This window comes from Lolium rigidum, chromosome 7, assembly GCF_022539505.1.
Source record: "Lolium rigidum isolate FL_2022 chromosome 7, APGP_CSIRO_Lrig_0.1, whole genome shotgun sequence".
Taxonomy (NCBI): Eukaryota; Viridiplantae; Streptophyta; class Magnoliopsida; order Poales; family Poaceae; genus Lolium; species Lolium rigidum.
The window spans coordinates 134,847,242-134,869,958 of record NC_061514.1 but is presented as its reverse complement, the minus strand read 5'-3'; the positions used below and the strand labels follow the sequence as shown (position 1 = coordinate 134,869,958).

Genomic DNA, 22,717 nt, shown 5'->3' with positions numbered 1-22,717 from the left:
TTATCTCTCTCACATAGGAACGTTGGGTAGCACTTCATCACGCGCAGAGGTAAAATCTCACCTCTATTCAAACTTTGAACACCCAAAAAATATCATCTTCGTTTGCACAGATCCGATTATATCTATGCTAATAGGGTGTTTGATCAAAATCCTAACTAATATTACTATATGTACTATTTAAGGAGACCAGGGTGGAGCAGACACAGATCTGAAGCCAAATGCGCGTCATATGACTTTGACATCCCACATCTCAGCAACAATTGCTTTTCGGCTTGATCAGTGTGAGATTGATCCTAGGACGACCTGTAGAATGCACGACGCCCTGCGAATATTTTTTTTGTATAAATCATGTTACAAGGTATACTGATTTCAGATCTCATCGGTAGTTATTTCATTATTTTCTACCACTTGAATTTCGTTCTAGCCGGTTAATTATATTTTATTATGTTGACATATTATGGCCTTGTTCCCTAATTTATTCTTGAAATCTCATTTTTTGAAAGTATCGCTGGAGATCTAGAAGCTCAGATTCTTCTTCGGCTTGCAAGGTGTTGGCTACTCGGGTTAGGTGCTCCGTTACGGGGGCCTTTATCAATTACAGCGCAGAGCTTCTAAGCCTTATTCATCTTTTTTTTGAACTGGATTGAGGTTTGTTTCTGACCATCCGCTTCTGGGAGTTTTCCTTTTGTTAGCGTGTTAATTATTTTTTGTGTAGAAATTAAGAGGACAAGATGCATGGCATCTTATTTTTCATGATATCCAGCAGAATCAGATACAATGCTCATAGGTGATATTTCCCACAGCATAAGAATTTTCCGTTGTGGTTTGGCCTTTAAAAAAATCTATTGCCTTTGGTCATGTGGTTTCATTGTCAGGATTGATGTGTGATTACACATACACATGCAAACTCTATTGTTTATTTATACTCCTCTTTTCATACAAAATGCTTAATTCCATCACTTATAGTGCATACTGGTGCAGGAGGTGCTGATCAACACCACATGAACCATGTGTCATGGCGGATGCCGCAGATGGAAGGTTCTTTTGATTTAACAGCTTGGTAAGAAATTCATGAATCCTAGATTTCCTCTACATAGGCTTTTAAATCTCTTGACCACAATTGCATTCCACCGTGACTCGTATGCATAGAATTAGGGAAATGGTGTGTAAGAAGCTATGCTAAAATCTGCAGTATTAGGTTTCGTATGTCTTGGGATTAATTTTCTTTAACATCCAGTATCATGTTTGGTTCCTTAAAGAAATACATCATTCTAAATTAACTTATTAATGAACTTCTGATATTCTGCAGGTTTCGGCCATTTCGTAGTTCCCTGTTGCATGAATGTTTCTTCAGGGATGATACAGATGGCTATATTCATGCAGATGATTCTATTTTTAGAACATCTGTTATATTACTGAGATGCTTGCGCAACATAAATTGATCATATCAAATAATATCTCCTGCTAAACATACCTTTTTTTACTGAACTTGTATCAAATAATATCGTCTGCTCAAAGCTTGGCAAATAGCAAACTGTGAAACATATTGATATTGAAACCCAACTCCATTCTACTTCTAACAACAAGATATCTTGGCCGGAACAGACAAATAGGGACGACCCAGCTCTCGGGCAGTCCGCGGGAGGAACTTGGAGGACTAGAGAACATGTGGATAAAATTATTCAGGTGAGAATAAAACATGGAAGTTCACTAGATTAGGTAATAATACATTTGAAATTCGCAAAAAACTAATTTCATATTTACTAATCCTAGCATCGTAACCATTTCACCTTATATCTAATATGGTTGTGTTAGAGTTGTACATTTTCAAACTAATGGCAACTTCACAGACATGCAGGGAAGTTAAATAAGAGCTGATAAAGAACGGTACCAAGTTGAGTCACTAAATCCTTAGTATTTTTGTATTTTACAAAAAATCCTTCAATAAAACAATTGGTTAAATATTCAACATTATGTTTACTTGCATTTGGGATCAAATCATGTTCTGGTAAATCAACATTTATCTTCTTTCCATTTGCTTTTATTTTTACTCTTTTTTGGATTGCATGCATGTTGTGGTTCCTAGCAATGGACGACATGTTCCCTCCATGAGCTTGTGCTGCTAAGCAGCTGTGGCACCCCATGAAACCAGTGGCGTAGTGGATGCCACCATTGGAACTGCTGCACGAATTGTTGGTAACTCCCTATTTGATTCTTGCTTGCCTTGATTTAGTGCAGTGTACTGCAGAAGGTGCAAGCAGAAAAATTATGAACGAAATCCCTGGCAGAAGACATGCTGAGCTAGGAGTTTAAGCCGCACCTTTTCTTCTACCCAATGACAGTGACGATGTGAGGTGAGGTGAGCATCCACCAGCCCTTCTCCACCATGTTGCTAACAAAAGTCCAAGCATGTTGTTCACAATTTTAATATTTAGATTGAGCACAGATGTAGAGGGTCTAGAATTCAATAAGATTCAGGTTTCTGTTTGACTACATTTGTTTTTACACTTACCTATCTAAATTGGTTATTTGATTGAATTTTTTCTGGCTGCTAATTGTTTAATCTACAAATTAATGTAGCACAAGGCTCAGGTGGTCACCACCAATTGTTCTTATTGCTAGCAAAGCTTTTAGCTGCTAACTGAACAGTTTAATTTTTCCATCTCTAAAACTACAGTCGCGCCTATTCTGAAGTTAGAGTGCTATATTTGCAAGCATGTTGTTGTGTGCTTGTCTAAATAAGAAAATAGCATACTCATGCTATTGTTAGCCATGGGAGTATACATGCACTTAAAATTTGTCTTGATTGAGTAACTGAATCTGAGGACCCAAAATTAACATACACTTGCAAGTAATTGTCAGATGCCCTCTAGCTTGTATCCAGATTTGAGGGGGAAAAGAATGTGTCAGGAAACATGCATTACATTTTGCTCATGAAATATTTATTATTGCAAATATGGAGCTAGAATAATATGTGTATTACCTTTTTGGCTTATCCCAGCCTCTAGAGTGATAGGAAGAGCTCTGGGACTGCAAGAAGATAGAAGAGAGGGAGCAGAAAGATCTCAGATACCACAGTTGTGTTGTCCACAGCTCCCAAAGATAAGCCAACACATTGGCACTAGGTTCTGATTTCTGAAGACTGACCTTTTACTCAGTAAAACAGTTTACTTCTTTATTTCCCCATGCCCTTTTTGATTAATATGCTCTTCTTTTTTGCAGACTATATTTTACTCCTATGATCCTATAGAGGTGACACATGATCAAATTATAGAAGGCTATGTGATGATCTCCCCAAGCGAGGAGAATCCACATTGTTTGAATATTCACTTGCAGTGCTCGTAAGTTTCTGTCTCGTGTCTATGATTATTTTGTGGTTTTATCCTATCAGATGATACGTATGTTATATTGGCCAAAGCAAAAAAATGGCTGCTCAATTTATATGCCTTGTTTCTTGCTGCACATGATCACTAAATTTACTAGCATGCTATCATTGTCTGTACTATGTTATTTTAAATCTCTATTCCTCCTCCTATCTGATGCTCTCCACTAAATTTTCTAGCATGCTATCATTGTCTGTACTGTGTTATACTGTTATGTTCCTCCTCATATCTGAATGCTCTCCATTTTATTTTTCATACAACTAGACAAGACATACTACGGATGGTGAGGGATTTTGTGTTGCGATGAACTTCTTTGATTCCCCAACATCAAGCACACCACTTGCAAGAGTCTATTTCAGCAACCGCAAACTGAAGTCACTTGTCATTGATGTTGAGTTTCTTGTGTGTCTCCAGTGCCCACTTAGTCAGTAACAAAACACCAACATCGAAGATGCCTCCATTTTCCGTTGGCTCCTTTTACAGGAGATGTAAAAGTGTTGTCGGACTTTGCGGAATTTGATTAAGATTACATTGCATAATTCAGTTCACCAAGTGTTCCTTTTACCTTTGTACTGCTATGTTTTGTGACTTAAGATATGGCCAGTCCAGAGTTTCTCCACTGTTTTCAAGAGTAGTTGGACGAGATGAGTAGTATGAAGTTGAGGAAGATGGATACATACATCACACTGAGATAAGGTGTTCTTATTAGTCTTAAGCCTAAAAGGATCAAGCATAGGCTTGGTCTATTGTGATGTTCAGCTTTTACTTTATTCACAGGCTCTTACTTTTGTCACAGTGAAAAAGCCTGAATGTGAGGCTTAAATGGTGTCAATCATGTTATGCTATATCCAAGTGAAATATTGTTGCTGATTTACAATACTCTGCTCTTATTGCTATATTGCTATAACTTTTCTTTTACCTGTAACATTTCTGTGTGGTGTCACCATAGACTCCAATTATCATTCAATTTCATCTATTTACCTGAAGATATTCTTTTTTTGCAAAAATACCTCAATATATTCCAAGCACAATAATTGGAGTGACTTGAATGTTTTGGACACTGAATGTCTTTTTGTACCACAGAGAAAAATTAAGGTTAGTTTTCTAAATTTTGTAACATATACTTACTCAATATAAAAGTATTGCATTTTGTACCCGTGAGAAACATATTGTGACTTCCGTTATGCAAACCTAAACATGTATGCATATGATTCCATTGTACCACATAATGGTTAGTTCCATGCTCAACTTCACGAGCTACTGACTTTGCACGGGGTAATTCAGATTTACAAATGGTATTCATTTTTCCAGCTGACTTTATCGTTGTTATACAAAATGTAAATCGACGCGGGTTTCACGGGATCGTGCGCCAAGGCGCACATCTAAATCTAGTCATAGCATAAACCAAGTACTAACACGGATGCACACACTGTCACCATTACACCGTGCAGGAGGAATAAAACTACTTTAATAACATTGCTAGAGCAGCACATAGATAAATTGTGATACAAAACACATTGCAATCATAAAGAGATATAAATAAGCACTTCACTACGCCATTCATAACAGTGAATAAGTATTCTGTGAAATATAGCCTAAGAGACCCACACGGTGCACACACTGTCACCTTTACACACGTGGGACAAGGAGTCTCCGGAGATCACATAAGTAAAATTCACTTGACTAGCATAACGACATCTAGATTACAAGCATCATCATATGAATCTCAATCATGTAAGGCAACTCATGAGATTATTGTATTGAAGTACATAGGAGAGAGATGAACCACATAGCTACCGGTACAGCCCCGAGCCTCGATGGAGAACTACTCCCTCCTCATGGGAGCAGCAGCGGTGATGAAGATGGCGGTGGAGATGGCAGCGGTGTCGATGGAGAAGCCTTCCGGGGCCACTTCCCCGTTCCGGCGGCGCGCCGGAACAGAGACTCCTGTCCCCCAGATCTTGGCTTCGCGATGGCGGCGGCTCTGGAAGGTTTCTGTGGGTTTCGTCGTACGTAATAGGGTTTTCGCGACGGAGGCTTTAAATAGGCGGAAGGGCAGCCTCGGAGGGGGCCTGGGGCCACCACACCATATGGCGGCGCGGCCCCCCCTCTGGCCGCGCCAGGGTGTGGTCTGGGGCCCCCGAGGCTTCCCTCCGGCGGCTCTCGGGTGTTCTGGATGGTTCCGGGAAAAATAGGAACCTGGGCGTTGATTTCGTCCGATTCCGAGAATATTTCGTTACTAGGATTTCGAAACCAAAAACAGAGAAAACAGGAACTGGCACTTCGGCATCTTGTTAATAGGTTAGTTCCAGAAAATGCACGAATATGACATAAAGTGTGCATAAAACATGTAGATAACATCAATAATGTGGCATGGAACATAAGAAATTATCGATACGTCGGAGATGTATCAGCATCCCCAAGCTTAGTTCTGCTCGTTCCGAGCGGGTAAACGATAAACAAAGATAATTTCTGGAGTGACATGCCATCATAAACTTGATCATATTGTAAACATATGTAATGAATGCAGCGATCAAAACAATGGTAATGACATGAGTAAACAATCTGAATCATAAAGCAATGACTTTTCATGAATAGCACTTTCAAGACGAGGCATCAATAAGTCTTGCATAAGAGTTAACTCATAAAGCAATAAATCAAAGTAAAGGCATTGAAGCAACACAAAGGAAGATTAAGTTTCAGCGGTTGCTTTCAACTTATAACATGTATATCTCATAGATAATTGTCAACATAGAGTAATATAACAAGTGCAATATGCAAGTATGTAGGAATCAATGCACAGTTCACACAAGTGTTTGCTTCTTGAGGTGGAGAGAGATAGGTGAACTGACTCAACATAAAAATAAAAGAAAGGTCCTTCAAAGAGGAAAGCATCGATTGCTATATTTGTGCTAGAGCTTTTATTTTGAAAACATGAAACAATTTTGTCAACGGTAGTAATAAAGCATATGAGTTATGTAAATTATATCTTACAAGTTGCAAGTCTCATGCATAGTATACTAATAGTGCCCGCACCTTGTCCTAATTAGCTTGGACTACCGGATCATCGCAATACACATGTTTTAACCAAGTGTCACAATGGGGTACCTCCATGCCGCCCGTACAAAGGTCTAAGGAGAAAGCTCGCATTTTGGATTTCTCGCTTTTGATTATTCTAAACTTAGACATCCATACCGGGACAACATGGACAACAGATAATGGACTCCTCTTTAATGCATAAGCATGTGGCAACAATTATTATTCTCATATGAGATTGAGGATATGTGTCCAAAACTGAAACTTCCACCATGATTCATGGCTTTAGTTAGCGGCCCAATGTTCTTCTCTAACAATATGCATGCTCCAACCATTAAGGTGGTAGATCTCTCTTACTTCGTACAAGACGGACATGCATAGCAACTCACATGATATTCAACAAAGAATAGTTGATGGCGTCCCCAGAAACATGGTTATCGCACAACAAGCAACTTTATCTATACCTAATAATAAAGGAGCTAAGGTTTCTGCCAAAATTTTCGTCCAACTTTTTATTGGACGGTTTTACCCTCCCACCAAAACACATAATACACACGATGCCATCCATATCGTTTGTTCTAATTATTAAAGTACGGTTCGTAGATATGTTGTTGTCCGCTCGCTTTGGATCGCCCTCCAATCTCCTCCCTCAAGCTCACTAGCGCCGCCCTTCAATTCACCGGCATCAATCCCATCGGAACCATCCTCTAATCCCTTGCATCGAGCTCGCCGGAGCAACCCCTCCCCTTCCTCGCTTGTCACGAGGGCCGATGATCCGGAGACCGGTGGGGACAATGCGCCGGCGGTGGTGTTGGGGATGGCGGCAGGGATGTGGGCCTGGACCTCCACGATTCATCTGCCAGAGCTCGGCGGAGACGCCCCTCCCCTGCCTCGCTCGCCATGAGCCAGTGCTCCGGAGACCCGGCGGCCGGCAGCTCGATTGGGCCTCGACGGATTTATCTACCAGAGATCGACCGGCCGGGGCGATGGGCCGGCGGTGCTGCCCTCTTATCGTCTCTTCTACCGCAGTCTTCTTCGTTCTTGAAGGAATCAACACCTCACAATGGGGAGCCCTTCAGATCTCGTCGCATCCCACACGCGCAGAGAGAGCAGAGCATCATCTTCTCATGAGACTATGAGAGGAGAGATAGAGAGAGAGAGCAGATGCAGCGCACTCATGAAGTTAAGAGAGCAGCGGGGCAGTGGCATACAATAGTGCACAAGACGGCAATCGGGCAATGCAATTGTTGGCAGACGGCTACATGCAATACATGGATGCACGGAATATCATCTATAATATGGTTGCACTATCAGATTAATTTACTACATGAAGAGTAAGCAGATGGAGAAGAACCGTTCCTTCTGAATTTTCTCAAGTTTGTGAGTTGCAGCCCAAAGAAAGGTCCAGGTTGCATCAACTAAGTTTGAATTGAATTCAGTTTTGGAGGAGAAATACAGGGGAGAACAAATCCATTTGAATGCATGTCCTTTTTATACACTTCAGCGCCGCTCACGAGCTACACTTGAAACAAAGTGCACAACGAGAAGAAAAATTGAGCTTCTTGTATGTAGCGTTGTGCATACATAGTAGACTTTTTTGAGCCAAAGAATATCCTCTTAAGCACAATCTGAAACCATAACTTGTGTGCTTGCCTGATGTAGTTTCAGGGCATTTGCAGATTATAACCGTTAAGTAGAAACACATTAAATATTACTTCCACACTGAATTAAAGTGTATTTTACTAGCATTTTGTTTTGCTTGCTGGAAGCTGTGCTAATTAGCATGGGTGCTCAATATATATTTGTTTTTTTTATTATTGCTTACAGTTAGAAATACCCAGTGGTGGTGCTACACTTTTAACACCAGTCTGTATTAATCATGCTGCCCTCCATATTAATTTGGTGTTTCTCTAACCTGATATGCATGTGCAGACTTTGTATATGCTGATAAAGGACGATGTTGCATTGAAGCTGCCGTACTGCATCAGGGTGTCCAGGTTCTTGTTCTTGCCCTTCATGTTTGGGGTTGTATACCTGTCGGTGCTAAGTATTTGATTGGGATTCTCCACAGTGTTTAGCCTCATCTATGGTTGCATGTGCGTTTTTGCTCAAAGACGGCATTCCGGACCTCTAGCATCATCGGTGACACACGGAACAGGGTCTTCAGCAACATCGACGCATCAACGAGTCTGGTACTCGCATACAACACCGACATACTGCTAGAGATCCAGGTAACCAACCGGTCACCGGTGGTGAAGAATATTTACTCTTCCCAATAGCCCTAGCAAGTATGTGTACACACTAAATTTTCTAGGAAACATACAATCCTCTGCGAGTAAGACATTAACCGAAAGATATTTAATTATTTATATGTTCGTTAGTAATCACCCACTGTAATTAAATGAAAGAAGATTGATGAATATTTCATACTTACAAACGAGTAGATCAAATAAAAAATAAAGGTTATAATGAAAAGGAGAACCGGGGCTTTTAGGAAAAACTTGGGTCACATTGATGTTTTTCATGCAGAAGTTAAAAAAATTCCGGTGCAACGCACGGGCATATGTCCTAGTAAGAGATAAAGTGCATAAGTACCTATTCAATACCACAATAGTTTTTAAGCTATTTGTCCCATGAGCTATATATTGCAAAGGTGAATGATGGAATTTTAAAGGTAGCACTCAAGCAATTTACTTTGGAATGGCGGATAAATACCATGTAGTAGGTAGGTATGGTGGACACAAATGGCATAGTGGTTGGCTCAAGGATTTTGGATGCATGAGAAGTATTCCCTCTCGATACAAGGTTTAGGCTAGCAAGGTTATTTGAAACAAACACAAGGATGAACGGTGCAGCAAAACTCACATAAAAGACATATTGTAAACATTATAAGACTCTACACCGTCTTCCTTGTTGTTCAAAACTCAATACTAGATATTATCTAGACTCTAGAGAAACCAAATATGCAAACCAAATTAGCAAGCTCTAAGTGTTTCTTCATTAATGGGTGCAAAGTATATGATGCAAGAGCTTAAATATGAGCACAACAATTGCCAAGTATCAAATTATCCAAGACATTTTAGAGTTACTACATGTAGCATTTTCCAATTCCAACCATATAACAATTTAACGAAGAATAAACTTCGCCATGAATACTATGAGTAGAGCCTAAGGACATACTTGTCCATATGCTACAGCGGAGTGTGTCTGTCTCCCACAAAGTGAATGCTAGGATACATTTTATTCAAACAAAACAAAAAACAAAAACAAACCGACGCTCCAAGCAAAGTGCATAAGATGTGACGGATAAAAATATAGTTTCAGGGGAGGAACCTGATAATGTTGTCGATGAAGAAGGGGATGCCTTGGGCATCCCCAAGTTTAGACGCTTGAGTCTTCTTATAATATGCAGGGGTGAACCACCGGGGCATCCCCGAGCTTAGAGCTTTCACTCTCCTTGATCATATTGCATCATACTCCTCTCTTGATCCTTGAAAACTTCCTCCACACCAAACTCGAAACAACTCATTAGAGGGTTAGTGCATAATAAAAATTCACATGTTCAGAGGTGACACAATCATTCTTAACACTTCTGGACATTGTATAAAGCTACTGGACATTAATGGATCAAAGAAATTCATCCAACATAGCGAAAGAGGCAATGCGAAATAAAAGGCAGAATCTGTCAAAACAGAACAGTCCGTAAAGATGGATTTTATTAGGCCACCAGACTTGCTCAAATGAAAATGCTCAAATTGAATGAAAGTTGCGTACATATCTGAGGATCATGCACGTAAATTGGCTTAATTTTCTGAGCTACCTACAGGGAGGTAGACCCAGATTCGTGACAGCAAAGAAATCTGAAACTGCGCAGTAATCCAAATCTAGTACTTACTTTACTATCAAAGACTTTACTTGGCACAACAAAACACAAAACTAAGATAAGGAGAGGTTGCTACAGTAGTAAACAACTTCCAAGACACAAATATAAAACAAAGTACTGTAGCAAAATAACACATGGGTCATCTCCCAAGAAGTTCTTTCTTTATAGCCGTTAAGATGGGCTCAACAGTTTTAATGATGCACTCGCAAGAAATAGTAGTTGAAGCAAAAGAGAGCATCAAGAAGCAAATCCAAAACATATTTAAGTCTAACATGCTTCCTATGCATAGGAATCTTGTAAATAAACAAGTGCATGAAGAGCAAAGTAACAAGCATAGGAAGATAAAACAAGTGTAGCTTCAAAAATTTCAGCACATAGAGAGGCATTTTAGTAACATGAAAATTTCTACAACCATATTTTCCTCTCTCATAATAACTTTCAGTAGCAGCATGAGCAAACTCAACAATATAACTATCACATAAAGCATTCTTATCATGAGTCTCATGCATAAAATTATTACTCTCCACATAGGCATAATCAATTTTATTAGTTGTAGTGGGAGCAAATTCAACAAAGTAGCTATCACTATTATTCTCATCAAGTGTAGGAGGCATAGTATAATCACAACAAAATTTACTCTCCATAGTATGTGGCACCAAAAGACCGCTATCATTATAATCATCATAAATAGGAGGCAAAGTATCATCAAAAAATTTTTTCTCCTCAATGCTTGGGGGACTAAAAAGATCATGAAAACCAGCTTCCCCAAGCTTAGAACTTTCTATATCATTATTAACAATGGTGTTCAAGGCGTTCATACTAATATTACTACCAGCATGCAAATAAGGTTCCATAGGTTTTTTAATTTTCGCATCAAACCATCCATGTCTTAAATCAGGAAATAGAATAAGAAGCTCATTGTTGTCCATTATGCCAAACTAGTGTAAACAAGAAACAAAAAGATGCAATTGCGGGATCTAAAGGAAATAGCTTCGAGCACAAACACAATGGCGCCGAGAAAAGTACTCGTTACACAGGAACCGGAGTATGAGTGCCTTTTTACCTTTCCTCCCCGGCAACGGCGCCAGAAAAGTGCTTGATGTCTACGGGTGCTTCTATTCTTGTAGACAGTGTTGGGCCTCCAAGAGCAGAGGTTTGTAGAACAACAGCAAGTTTCCCTTAAGTGGATCACCCAAGGTTTATCGAACTCAGGGAGGAAGAGGTCAAAGATATCCCTCTCATGCAACCCTGCAACCACAAAGCAAGAAGTCTCTTGTGTCCCCAACACACCTAATAGGTGCACTAGTTCGGCGAAGAGATAGTGAAATACAGGTGGTATAAATAAGTATGAGCGAGTGGCAACGGCACCGTGAAAAGTGCTTTGCCCAGGACGAGTAAACAAGCAGTAGTAACGCATCGTAGTAACGCAGATAAAACAGTAAACAAGCAGCGATAGCAGATATTTAGGAACAAGGCCTAGGGATTAGACTTTCACTAGTGGACACTCTCAACTTTGATCACATAACGAGAATAGATAAATGCATACTCTACACTCTTGTTGGATGATGAACACATTGCGTAGGATTACACGAACCCTCAATGCCGGAGTTAACAAGCTCCACAATTCAATGTTCATATTTAAATAACCTTAGAGTGCATGAAAGATCAATTCGACTAAACCAAGTACTAACATAGTATGCACACTCGTCACCTTCACACTATGTAGGAGGAATAGATCACATCAATACCATCATAGCAATAGTTAACTTCATAATCTACAAGAGATCATAATCATAGCATAAACCAAGTACTAACACGGATGCACACACTGTCACCATTACACCGTGCGGGAGGAATAAAACTACTTTAATAACATTGCTAGAGTAGCACATAGATAAATTGTGATACAAAACACATTGCAATCATAAAGAGATATAAATAAGCACTTCACTACGCCATTCATAACAGTGAATAAGTATTCTCGTGAAATATAGCCTAAGAGACCCACACGGTGCACACACTGTCACCTTTACACACGTGGGACAAGGAGTCTCCGGAGATCACATAAGTAAAATTCACTTGACTAGCATAACGACATCTAGATTACAAGCATCATCATATGAATCTCAATCATGTAAGGCAGCTCATGAGATTATTGTATTGAAGTACATAGGAGAGAGATGAACCACATAGCTACCGGTACAGCCCCGATCCTCGATGGAGAACTACTCCCTCCTCATGGGAGCAGCAGCGGTGATGAAGATGGCGGTGGAGATGGCAGCGGTGTCGATGGAGAAGCCTTCCGGGGGCACTTCCCCGTTCCGGCGGCGCGCCGGAACAGAGACTCCTGTCCCCCAGATCTTGGCTTCGCGATGGCGGCGGCTCTGGAAGGTTTCTGTGGGTTTCGTCGTACGTAATAGGGTTTTCGCGACGGAGGCTTTAAATAGGCGGAAGGGCAGCCTCGGAGGGGGCTGGGGCCACCACACCATAGGGCGGCGCGGCCCCCTCCGGCCGCGCCGGGGTGTGGTGTGGGGCCCCCGTGGCTTCCCTCCGGCGGCTCTCGGGTGTTCTGGATGGTTCCGGGAAAAATAGGAACCCGGGCGTTGATTTCGTCCGATTCCGAGAATATTTCGTTACTAGGATTTGTGAAACCAAAAACAGCGAGAAAACGAGGAACCGACACTTCGGCATCTTGTTAATAGGTTAGTTCCAGAAAATGCACGAATATGACATAAAGTGTGCATAAAACATGTAGATAACATCAATAATGTGGCATGGAACATAAGAAATTATCGATACGTCGGAGACGTATCACCTGCACACTTGAATAACCCGCATAATTCATGCAAAAACAGTAAATGATCTCCAGGATGGACAGTTCCATCCCCTTCATAGCGGTTATCCATAACATGTTCAATAATTTTCATAGGTATTTTATATGGAATACTTTCAGCAGGTGGATTTAAAATATCAGAAGCATCATTAGAGTTATCGCATATGGGAGATAAAACATTATCAGAGCAAAATATTTCTTCTAAAGCTGAGGAGCAAAAAAGATTATTTTTATATAAACTAGCTTCCCCAAGCTTAGACTTTTCCATAGCATTAGCAGTAATTGCATTCATACTAATAACATTGCTAGTATCATGCAGATAAGGTTCCATAGGTTTTTTAATTTTCGCATCAAACAATTCATGTCTTAACTCAGGAAATAGATTAAAAAGCTCACTGTTGTTTTCCATTATGCCTAACTAGTGAAAAATAAAAACAAGAAACAAAAAGATGCAATTGCAGGATCTAAAGGAAATAGCTTCGAGCACTCACACACCAGCAACAATGCTAGGAAATAGCTTAGTAGTCGGAGGATGTGAATACCTTTTACCTTGCCGGGGAACTGCGCCAGAAAATAGCTTGATGTCTACGCACGCTTCTATTCCTGTAGACAGTGTTGGGCCTCCAAGAGCAGAGGTTTGTAGAACAGCAGCAAGTTTCCCTTAAGTGAATCACCCAAGGTTTATCGAACTCAGGGAGGTAGAGGTCAAAGATATCCCTCTCAAGCAACCCAGCAATTACGATACAAGAAGTCTCTTGTGTCCCCAACACACCTAATACACTTGTCAGATGTATATGTGCACTAGTTCGGCGAAGAGAGAGTGAAATACAAGTAATATGGATGAATATGAGTGGTAATAGCAATCTGAAATAAATATGGCAGCAAGTAAACATGTAACAGAACTTGTTGGAAACGGAGTTTCAATGCTTAGAAACAAGGCCTAGGGATCATACTTTCACTAGTGGACACTCTCAACATTGATCACATAACTGAATAAACAAATAGTACTTTCTCTACACTCTCTTGTTGGATGACAAACACCATTCATTGTGTAGGGCTACAAGAGCTCCCTCAAGCCGGAGTTAACAAGCTCCACAACATTCGGTGTTCATATTTAAGTAACCTTAGAGTGCATAATAGACCATTGCAATTATACCGAGTACTAACATAGCATGCACACTCTCACCGTCAGGCTATGAAATGGGGAATAGATCGCATCAATACTATCATAGTAATAGTTAACTTCATAATCTACAAGAGATCACAATCATAACCTACGCCAAGTACTACATGATGCACACACTGTCAACATTACATCATGAAGGAGGAATAGAATACTTTAATAACATCACTAGAGTAGCACATAGATGATATTCAACTAGATCACAAAGCTCATGATCACATAAAAATCACACGGGAGAGAGAGATGAACCACATAGCTACGGTACAGCCCTTAGCCTCGGGGGAGAACTACTACCTCCTCATCATGGGAGACAACAACGGCGATGAAGATGGCGGTGGTGTCGATGGAGATGACTCCGGGGGCAATTCCCCGTCCCGGCAGGGTGCCGGAACAGAGACTTCTGTCCCCCGAAACGGAGTTTCGCGATGGCGGCGGCGTCCCTGGAGTCTTTCTGGAGTTTCGTCAATCGGTGTCGAAGTTTTAGGTCACGAAGGCTTAAATAGGCGAAGAGGCGGAGTCGGAAGGGCCCTGGTGGAGCCACACCATAGGGGCGCCCCTTGGCCGCGCCGCCTTGTGGGGTGGGGCCCCCTGGCTCCTCTCTGGCCCCTCTTCGGTGCTCTGGAAGCTTCCGGGAAAAATAAGATATTGGGCGTTGATTTCGTCCGATTCCGAGAACCACTAGGCGAGATAGAACTTGACTTTTGCCTTAGTAAGCAGTCGAATATTTCCTTTGTAGGATTTCTGAAACCAAAAACAGCAGAAAACAACAACTGGCTCTTCGGCATCTCGTTAATAGGTTAGTGCCGGAAAATGCGTAAATATGACATAAAGTGTGTATAAAACATGTGAGTATCATCATAAAAGTAGCATGGAACATAAGAAATTATAGATACGTTTGAGACGTATCAAGATGTCACCAGGAAGATTGTGGAAGAGCGAGAGTGATTGCTGCAACTTGATTCGTGCCTTGAACTATTTTAGTATGTCATGCGTCCGACTTGTTGTCCTACTAGGTTAAGTATTTTGCTAAGTAAGCTACTACGATAGGGAGTGGTGTTTTGGAACATGGGTGCATATGCTCCCTATATTTTAAAATTCATCTTACGTACATTTTAAATTTCAAAAAAATTGAAACAGAAAATTTGTACGTACATCTTCACGTGCTACGCGCTCACAAAGTCGTTTCATAAAAAATCGACTTATCATGTGACGTGTGTAAAAAAGATAAAATTCAGTGCTAAGAATAATTCTTTTCACAAGATTAAGTTTCTTCTTTTTACATATACCATAAAAAATATTATTTTTTCGTGAAACTTGACGAATGCACATATATTATGGAGATGTACATGTAGAATTTTTTATCCAAATTTTTTAACATTTCAAAATATGTTTTTTTATAGAGGAAGCATACACCCGGGAGCCGAATTGAATTTCGACTACGATACTACTATATTGTGATCGTGAGTGGTAAGCCTCTCACCACTTGTTGGGGACAACCAAACAGCAGCAATCTGCTTTTGGTTGCTCCATGGGCTGCAAGCCATCAACTGAAACTGATTTCTCCCCCGGGCCCAATAATTTCTTCACGAGCTACCAAACGATGTTGGGCCGCTGGGGAATCCTATTTTGTGCTCGACGAGAACGCGAATGCGCAGACGCGAGCAGGGAAACTATCGTGGGCCATGGCCCACTGACCCACCTCCATCCTTTTCATCCTCCCACCGCCGTCTCGCTTGTCTCTCCCGCCGAAGAATCCCGCCGCCGCCCCCGCCGGCCGTGACCGCGTGCCTCCGCCACCCGCGTCCGGAGCCGCTCCCCGGCGCCCCGCCCTGCTCGAGCCGCCGCCGCCCCCGGATTTCCTCTAACCAGGCTCCGGGCCGTGTCCACATTACCCTAAACCCCAAAACCTCCCCCGCCGCGGAGAAAATCCATGGCGGTGGACAAGTCCGGCGGCGGCGGCGGCGGGGCCTCTTCCTCCTCCTCCTCGTCGGCCGCATCCACCGTGGACCGCTTCCTCAAGATCGTCCTCAGCTGGGATTACCTCCGCCTCGTCGCCGACTCCAAGGTACGCAGCAGGAACCCTCCCACCCGCCGCACCAACCGTAACGCCGGAAACCCTGAACCTTTTTTCTCCGGCTTGGTGGGCAGGGTTCGGATCAGAGTAAGGGGCTCAAGTACGCCAAGAACAGCTACGCCTCGGTGGCCGAGTACCTAGGCGTCTTCGAACCCCTGCTCTTCGAGGAGGTCAAGGCGCAGGTCGTCCAGGGCCGCAGCAGCGAGGAGGACGGTGCGCGTCTGGCTTTGCTCTAGCTGCCGCTTGTATGCTTTTCTCTATTACTATTGGTTTGTTTAGCGATTTTTGGTCTGTGTTCTGTGTGGTGTGAGCAGAGGTTGGCCTGGACTGGCAGAGAGGGGTGGTGGATTCATGTACAGAGTCCGAGGGGTTCCACAAGCTGGCCATGGTGGTGCAAGATGGCTTCCGGGAGATTGTCTCAGAGAATGACCTCCTCCTCCTCTCCAAAGAGAAAGTAATGCAGCTGGAAGCTTTTAACATCCTGATTTACAAGCATATTTGGTGGAACACATAATGTTTCAAACACTGAATCTGTTTGTTGTCAAATCTGAAATTCGGAAAATATCTGAGACCAGTGAACACATAGCAGATTAAAGTCCCTAGTATTGCTATGAATACTTTCAGATGATTTTGTAGGAAATTAAATAAATATTCCATCAGATCTACATAGAATAAGTTATGGACTCATGATTGCGTTTTGTCAAATTTACTATGCACCAGACATGGTTAGCCATATTGAGGATAATTGATGAATTGAAATATGCCTGCATTTGCAGTTTGAGGAGGGAGTGACTCCCACTGCGTATGCCTTTGCTGTGGTGGAGCAGCGGGGTGGTAAAGATAATATCTCACTTAAAACATTTTTGGCGGGGGAAATTAAAAATCTGAATGTTGCAAAGCCTGTGAAGTCTTCAAGGCTGCAGCGCGTTGCTTCCACCTTTTCAACACCGAAAAGCTTGCTGTGGGTTTTAAAGGTGAGTTCTCTTGATATCAACGATTTCCTGAGTTTTCCTGCTTCTCTCGTTATTGAGGGCATGTACCCTTTATATGAGCTTGATATTTCCTTTTTGGTCAATATTCCCAGATGTGCAGCTTGTCTACTATACTGCGAGAGTTCTCTGCGATGCACTCTATAGCTTCACTTCCTTTTAAGGATTTGATTCTTTCAGCTTCTGACACGAACAAAGATGGAGATGATCAAAATCGTGCTTGGAATGTCCCTGAGCCACTTATGGATTACCTGCAAACAAATCTTAATGGTTCGCAGCTAGAAGCAGTTAATGTGAGCATACTTTGAACTAATATTTGATATTGTTGGCATATCTAGTTCCGAGGAAAACTGATGTGCCTAACAGATTTGTATTGTCTCTTCCAGGCAGGTCTTTCGCGCAGATCCTTTGTTCTTATTCAGGTTAGTTTACTAATTTTACTGCTGTTTCTAACCTGCAGTGCATTCTAGTTTACCTTGCCAAGGAAAAATGTCAAGTATCGGAGCTATATTGGATGTATGCATGTTATTGAGAATCTATAAGGAGATCACTGTAGAGTGTTACTGTTTATTTGTAGGGCCCTCCAGGAACCGGAAAAACACAAACTATCCTTGGACTTCTCAGTGCTGTTCTTCATTCCGCTCCCGCAAGAATGCAGACCAAGTAACAATCTTCAATTTATTACTGTAATATTTAGTGAAATGCATAATAGTAGTAGTTATATTTGGAGATGAGAAAATATCCTATTCTTTTTTATGAGAAATGAGATGCTATAAATTACAATGGAAACATATACACTGCAGTTTGCAAAAGCTTAGTCCCCTTTCTGGATAAAAATGGGTGCATGTATCTCACATGCTTCTTGATCCTTTTGCAGAGGAGGGTTTGATGTTCAAAAGCATGGCCCAGAACTGGACATTGAGGGCAAGTATGTTAAACGTGTCTATCTCCTAGTTAGCTTCTGACATTTCTTTGATTTTGGAGCACTGAAGGAAGCATAAAATGCTGAGTGATGAGCATGTAGCAGTTATAAAATTAACGATATTGCCAGACAATGTTCTTAGTTGGTGCATCTGTTACTATTTTTTTCTTGTACTTCTACATGGTGTGTGGTACTAACTAAATTACCCTCAGTTCATGTCACTCGCGTTATTCTTTGATGTGTCAAATCCGTAGGGTGTAACCAGGCTTTATTAGAGGGAGAAGGTTGCTCTGCTTTACATTTGCACTATCACTTGTCGACCATTAAGCATCTAGCTTCATGTGTTGTGTCGGATTTCTTATGTGCTTTTTGTTTGTGTTTTCTGTTGTGAAATTCTTCAAGTTTCTACTGTAAGTATTTGTTGGCACTTAGCACCATCTTACTGCAGACTTTACATAATAGGAATGCAAACTGGATGAAAGCATCTCCTTGGCTAATTGGTGCAAATCCTCGAGATTTGATTAACCAGGCTTTATTAGAGGGAGAAGGTTGCTCTGCTTTACATTTGCACTATCACTTGTCGACCATTAAGCATCTAGCTTCATGTGTTGTGTCGGATTTCTTATGTGCTTTTTGTTTGTGTTTTCTGTTGTGAAATTCTTCAAGTTTCTACTGTAAGTATTTGTTGGCACTTAGCACCATCTTACTGCAGACTTTACATAATAGGAATGCAAACTGGATGAAAGCATCTCCTTGGCTAATTGGTGCAAATCCTCGAGATTTGATTATGCCTGTCGATGGTGATGATGGTTTTTATCCTACTGGGAATGACCTGGTACTCTTCCATACTCGGCACTTAATTATATTTTGCCATTATGCCTGGATGTCGATGGTTTATTTCTTACATGGTTAAACATTTCTGGACAGAAACCTGAAGTCATAAGTTCCAATCGCAAATATCGGGCCCATGTGTTGGTCTGTGCTCCATCCAACTCGGCACTTGACGAGATTGTATCCCGTGTTCTTCTAACAGGTTAAAGGGTTTTTTGGCTCTATATCATCTAATGCTGGAAATAAGTTTTTAAATAATAATTTTGTAAGCTCATACTTGTGCCTTTCATCATGAGCAAATTAAGCAATAAAGTTATTGTATGTTTTCAGGAATACGTGATGAAAACAACAGCACTTACAATCCCAAGATTGTGCGTATTGGACTAAAGGCGCATCATTCTGTCAAAGCAGTTTCCATGGATTACCTTGTATGTGATTTTAGTTGCTAAGCACTCTGTCTAACTCGTAACTCGTGTCAGTTACATTGAGTTCCAATATTTTCAGATACAACAAAAACTTTCTGGTGTGGATCGCTCAGCAGATGGCGGGCGGCGAGGAGCTGGTGAATATGATCGAATTAGAGCTTCAGTTCTTGACGAAGCAGCTATTGTATGCATATCTGTTGTTATCAATATTCATTATGTTTTAAAATGCTATTCTCATTGCCAAGGAAAATTCGCAGGTATTTTCTACCCTGAGTTTCAGTGGATCAGCCATTTTCAGCAGGATGACTCGTGCTTTTGATGTTGTTATAATTGATGAAGCCGCACAAGCTGTGAGTACATATTTTTTCCATACTGTTTTATCTAATGGAGCATTAACATAATCACAGTTTGATGAATGTCATTCTTTATGCTTATGTTCGGGAAATATTTGTGAATTTGACATATCTACTTCATTTTCAGGTAGAACCAGCGACTCTTGTACCCCTGGTTCATGGATGCAGACAAGTTTTTCTTGTATGCCATCTACATCCTCAGATGATTTAGACATCTCTTTTATTCAGTCATTTACCTTTTCCTTCTCAATATGCTGTAGTTTATCACTTTACTACTGTGTAATCAATTTATTGGACAGCAGGGTCATAGACATGATGGCATTCCCACTCTCCTTGTAAATTAAAGTTAGAATCATTTCACTAGCTTAGGTTCTGTAGAGATTTGTTTTCATTTCTTCGTGTACGTTTGTTTGCACACACGACCTACCTAGCTGCCTGCTCTTGACCATTTACTTCATATCTTGTGAATTTTGTTGCTATCTTGATACATGAAATGATCTGACCCTGTATCCTCACTATCACTTTGGTATTCCTATCAGGTTGGTGACCCAGTTCAGTTGCCCGCAACTGTAATATCAAAGACTGCTCAGAAGTTAGGGTAAGATGTCTCCTTGTTTTCTTTGAAGTAGTTCACAGGGTTAATGCATTGCAATGCTAATACAATGCTAATGTCCATTAGATATGCAACAAGTTTGTTCCAGAGATTTCAAGCTGCTGGTTTTCCTGTGCAAATGCTCAAAATTCAATATCGTATGCATCCAGAGGTAGTATTCCATTCCCAGTCCATCTGAGCAGGAAACTTGAATGGTTTTCTGATTTTGTTAATCCATTTCAATAATCAGATTAGCATATTCCCTTCAAAAGAATTCTATGAAGGTATCCTAGAAGATGGGGATGGACTCAACAAAAAACGTCCGTGGCATTCCTACAGCTGCTTCGGACCATTTTGCTTCTTTGATATTGATGGGATTGAATCCCAGCCATCTGGAAGTGGTTCATGGGTGAACGAAGATGAAGTGGAATTCATAACCCTCCTATATCACCAATTGGCCATGCACTATCCAGAGCTCAAATCTAGTTCTCAAGTAGCTCTTATATCACCATACAGGCATCAGGTGAAACTTTTGAAGGACCATTTTAAGTCAACCTTTGGTGACCAATCAAAGGAAGTTATAGATGTAAACACGGTTGATGGATTCCAGGTAACTAGTTTATTATCATGCATTTGCAGATCTGCTCTAGGTATTCTAGCAAGTAGAAGTGCTTATAATATTTGCATCTTGCTGCTCACGTGCAGGGCCGTGAAAAGGAAGTTGTCATTTTTTCATGTGTAAGATGCAATAAGGAGCAAAAGATTGGGTTCGTTAACGATTTTCGACGAATGAATGTTGCCATCACCAGAGCTAGGTCTGCTGTACTAGTAAGTGCTGTTTATGCAAACATATTTTTTCCGTCCTGAGCCTCTTGCCCACTTCCGTTGCACATAATTTTTTTTCATGATCCACATTGCATGCATACTAGTAGAAATAATAGTAATTTTTCAGTTACATTGCGCACACAAGCTGAACATGTTCGTTCATGGATATTCCTGCAATTTTTGTTATTCCGTGCGAGAGTATGAAGGTTATAGTGCAGGAGTCGCATGAGTTCCTTTTTTTTTTGAGATCAACAGGCTGTGCAATGTAACTCGAGTTCATTGTTTCAACCTATTGTACATTTCCCTGGGAATTAGCTTATTGGTTTATATTATTAGTCTTTGTTGTCTTGTAAAACCAAAATAACAGATTAGCGTAATGCAGGTAATAGGTTCCGCTTCAACATTGCAGAAAGATGAACACTGGAACAACCTTGTTGAGAGTGCCAAAGAGCGAAACCACTATTTCAAGGTGAGATGACTACTATCTTCATTTAAAGCTCAGAAAACAACAGTTGCCGAATCTAATTATGACCACCTTGCAGGTTTCAAAGCCATTCACCACGTTCTTTGCCGAGGACAATTTCAAAACCATGAAGGTGGAAAAACCTCCTCCTCCAGACATGAGGATATCGCAGGCAATAGATGCAATTAATGAAGTTGTTGAGAGGCAAGAAGTCATGGATGTTGATGATGCTGGAGACCAAGCAGACGGGGAGGATTATGATGCCATGGAGGCTGATGATGGAGGTGGTGATGATTAATTGTTGGCTATAATGTAGTGTTGGTCCGCGTGGAGAAATTTCATTAGAGGCCTGGTACATAGAAGAGCAAAGTTTTGTAAGTGGATATGCAGGTTGGGGGCCCTTCTTTCTAGGTCCTTCAGTTAGAAATTGTGCTAAATTTTAGGAGGAAAGAGGTTATTGCATGCTTGTCTGACTTCATATTTGGAGCCAACTAATTATCTAGACAAACTGAATGGATTATTGAAAAAAAATTAAGTGCAGAATTGCTGCACTGGCTTAGTACTATTTGTTGTGTTGTTATGTGTTGGGAGTGTGGCGAATAATGCCAGTCCCTGTTTACTTTTCCTGGCCGAAGGCACACGAGAGGACTTCACGTAGAGGCATGCATTGCAGCAGCTGCTGCATTATTGCAAGGATCGTCGCATTGAAGCTTTCTTACAGAAGACCTTTCCCGTGAGCTATAAAAGGCAGAGGAAGAGATCAACAAACCTCCGCTGCTCCTAGGCAAAAGCAGGGGAGTGAGAATGACGTGGCTTAATTTGCTCACGCGGGTTTGTTGTGCCTGTTGAATTGTAGGATGGGGATGGGAGACATCTGGATAAGTGGTAGCTCTAGAAATCACCCATTGGGAGACGGTGCTATGCT

The 22,717-nt window shown here is 41.2% G+C and overlaps 1 protein-coding gene across 1 annotated transcript; it reads left to right on the top strand.

The window, feature by feature from the left end:
* The first annotated feature begins 16,209 nt into the window (after positions 1-16,209).
* On the top strand, positions 16,210-22,357 carry LOC124677830 (probable helicase MAGATAMA 3). The gene is made up of 20 exons (XM_047213782.1): positions 16,210-16,383; positions 16,467-16,605; positions 16,707-16,846; positions 17,169-17,366; positions 17,477-17,674; positions 17,768-17,803; positions 17,959-18,044; positions 18,259-18,309; positions 19,030-19,138; positions 19,231-19,336; positions 19,465-19,562; positions 19,639-19,743; positions 19,817-19,909; positions 20,040-20,093; positions 20,452-20,510; positions 20,592-20,676; positions 20,755-21,114; positions 21,210-21,332; positions 21,712-21,798; positions 21,872-22,357. The coding sequence occupies exons 1-20, from the start codon at positions 16,249-16,251 to the stop codon at positions 22,088-22,090; spliced, it is 2,481 nt and encodes an 826-aa protein (XP_047069738.1). The 5' UTR covers positions 16,210-16,248; the 3' UTR covers positions 22,091-22,357.
* Positions 22,358-22,717: the final 360 nt, after the last annotated feature.

Excerpts from the sequence above, each read along its gene's own strand:
- LOC124677830 (XM_047213782.1), top strand. The coding sequence starts at position 16,249 with ATGGCGGTGGACAAGTCCGGCGGCGGCGGCGGCGGGGCCTCTTCCTCC. Across the intron at positions 16,606-16,706 it reads CCGCAGCAGCGAGGAGGACG|AGGTTGGCCTGGACTGGCAG; the intron begins GTGCGCGTCTGG and ends TGGTGTGAGCAG. Across the intron at positions 21,333-21,711 it reads GAGCTAGGTCTGCTGTACTA|GTAATAGGTTCCGCTTCAAC; the intron begins GTAAGTGCTGTT and ends AGCGTAATGCAG.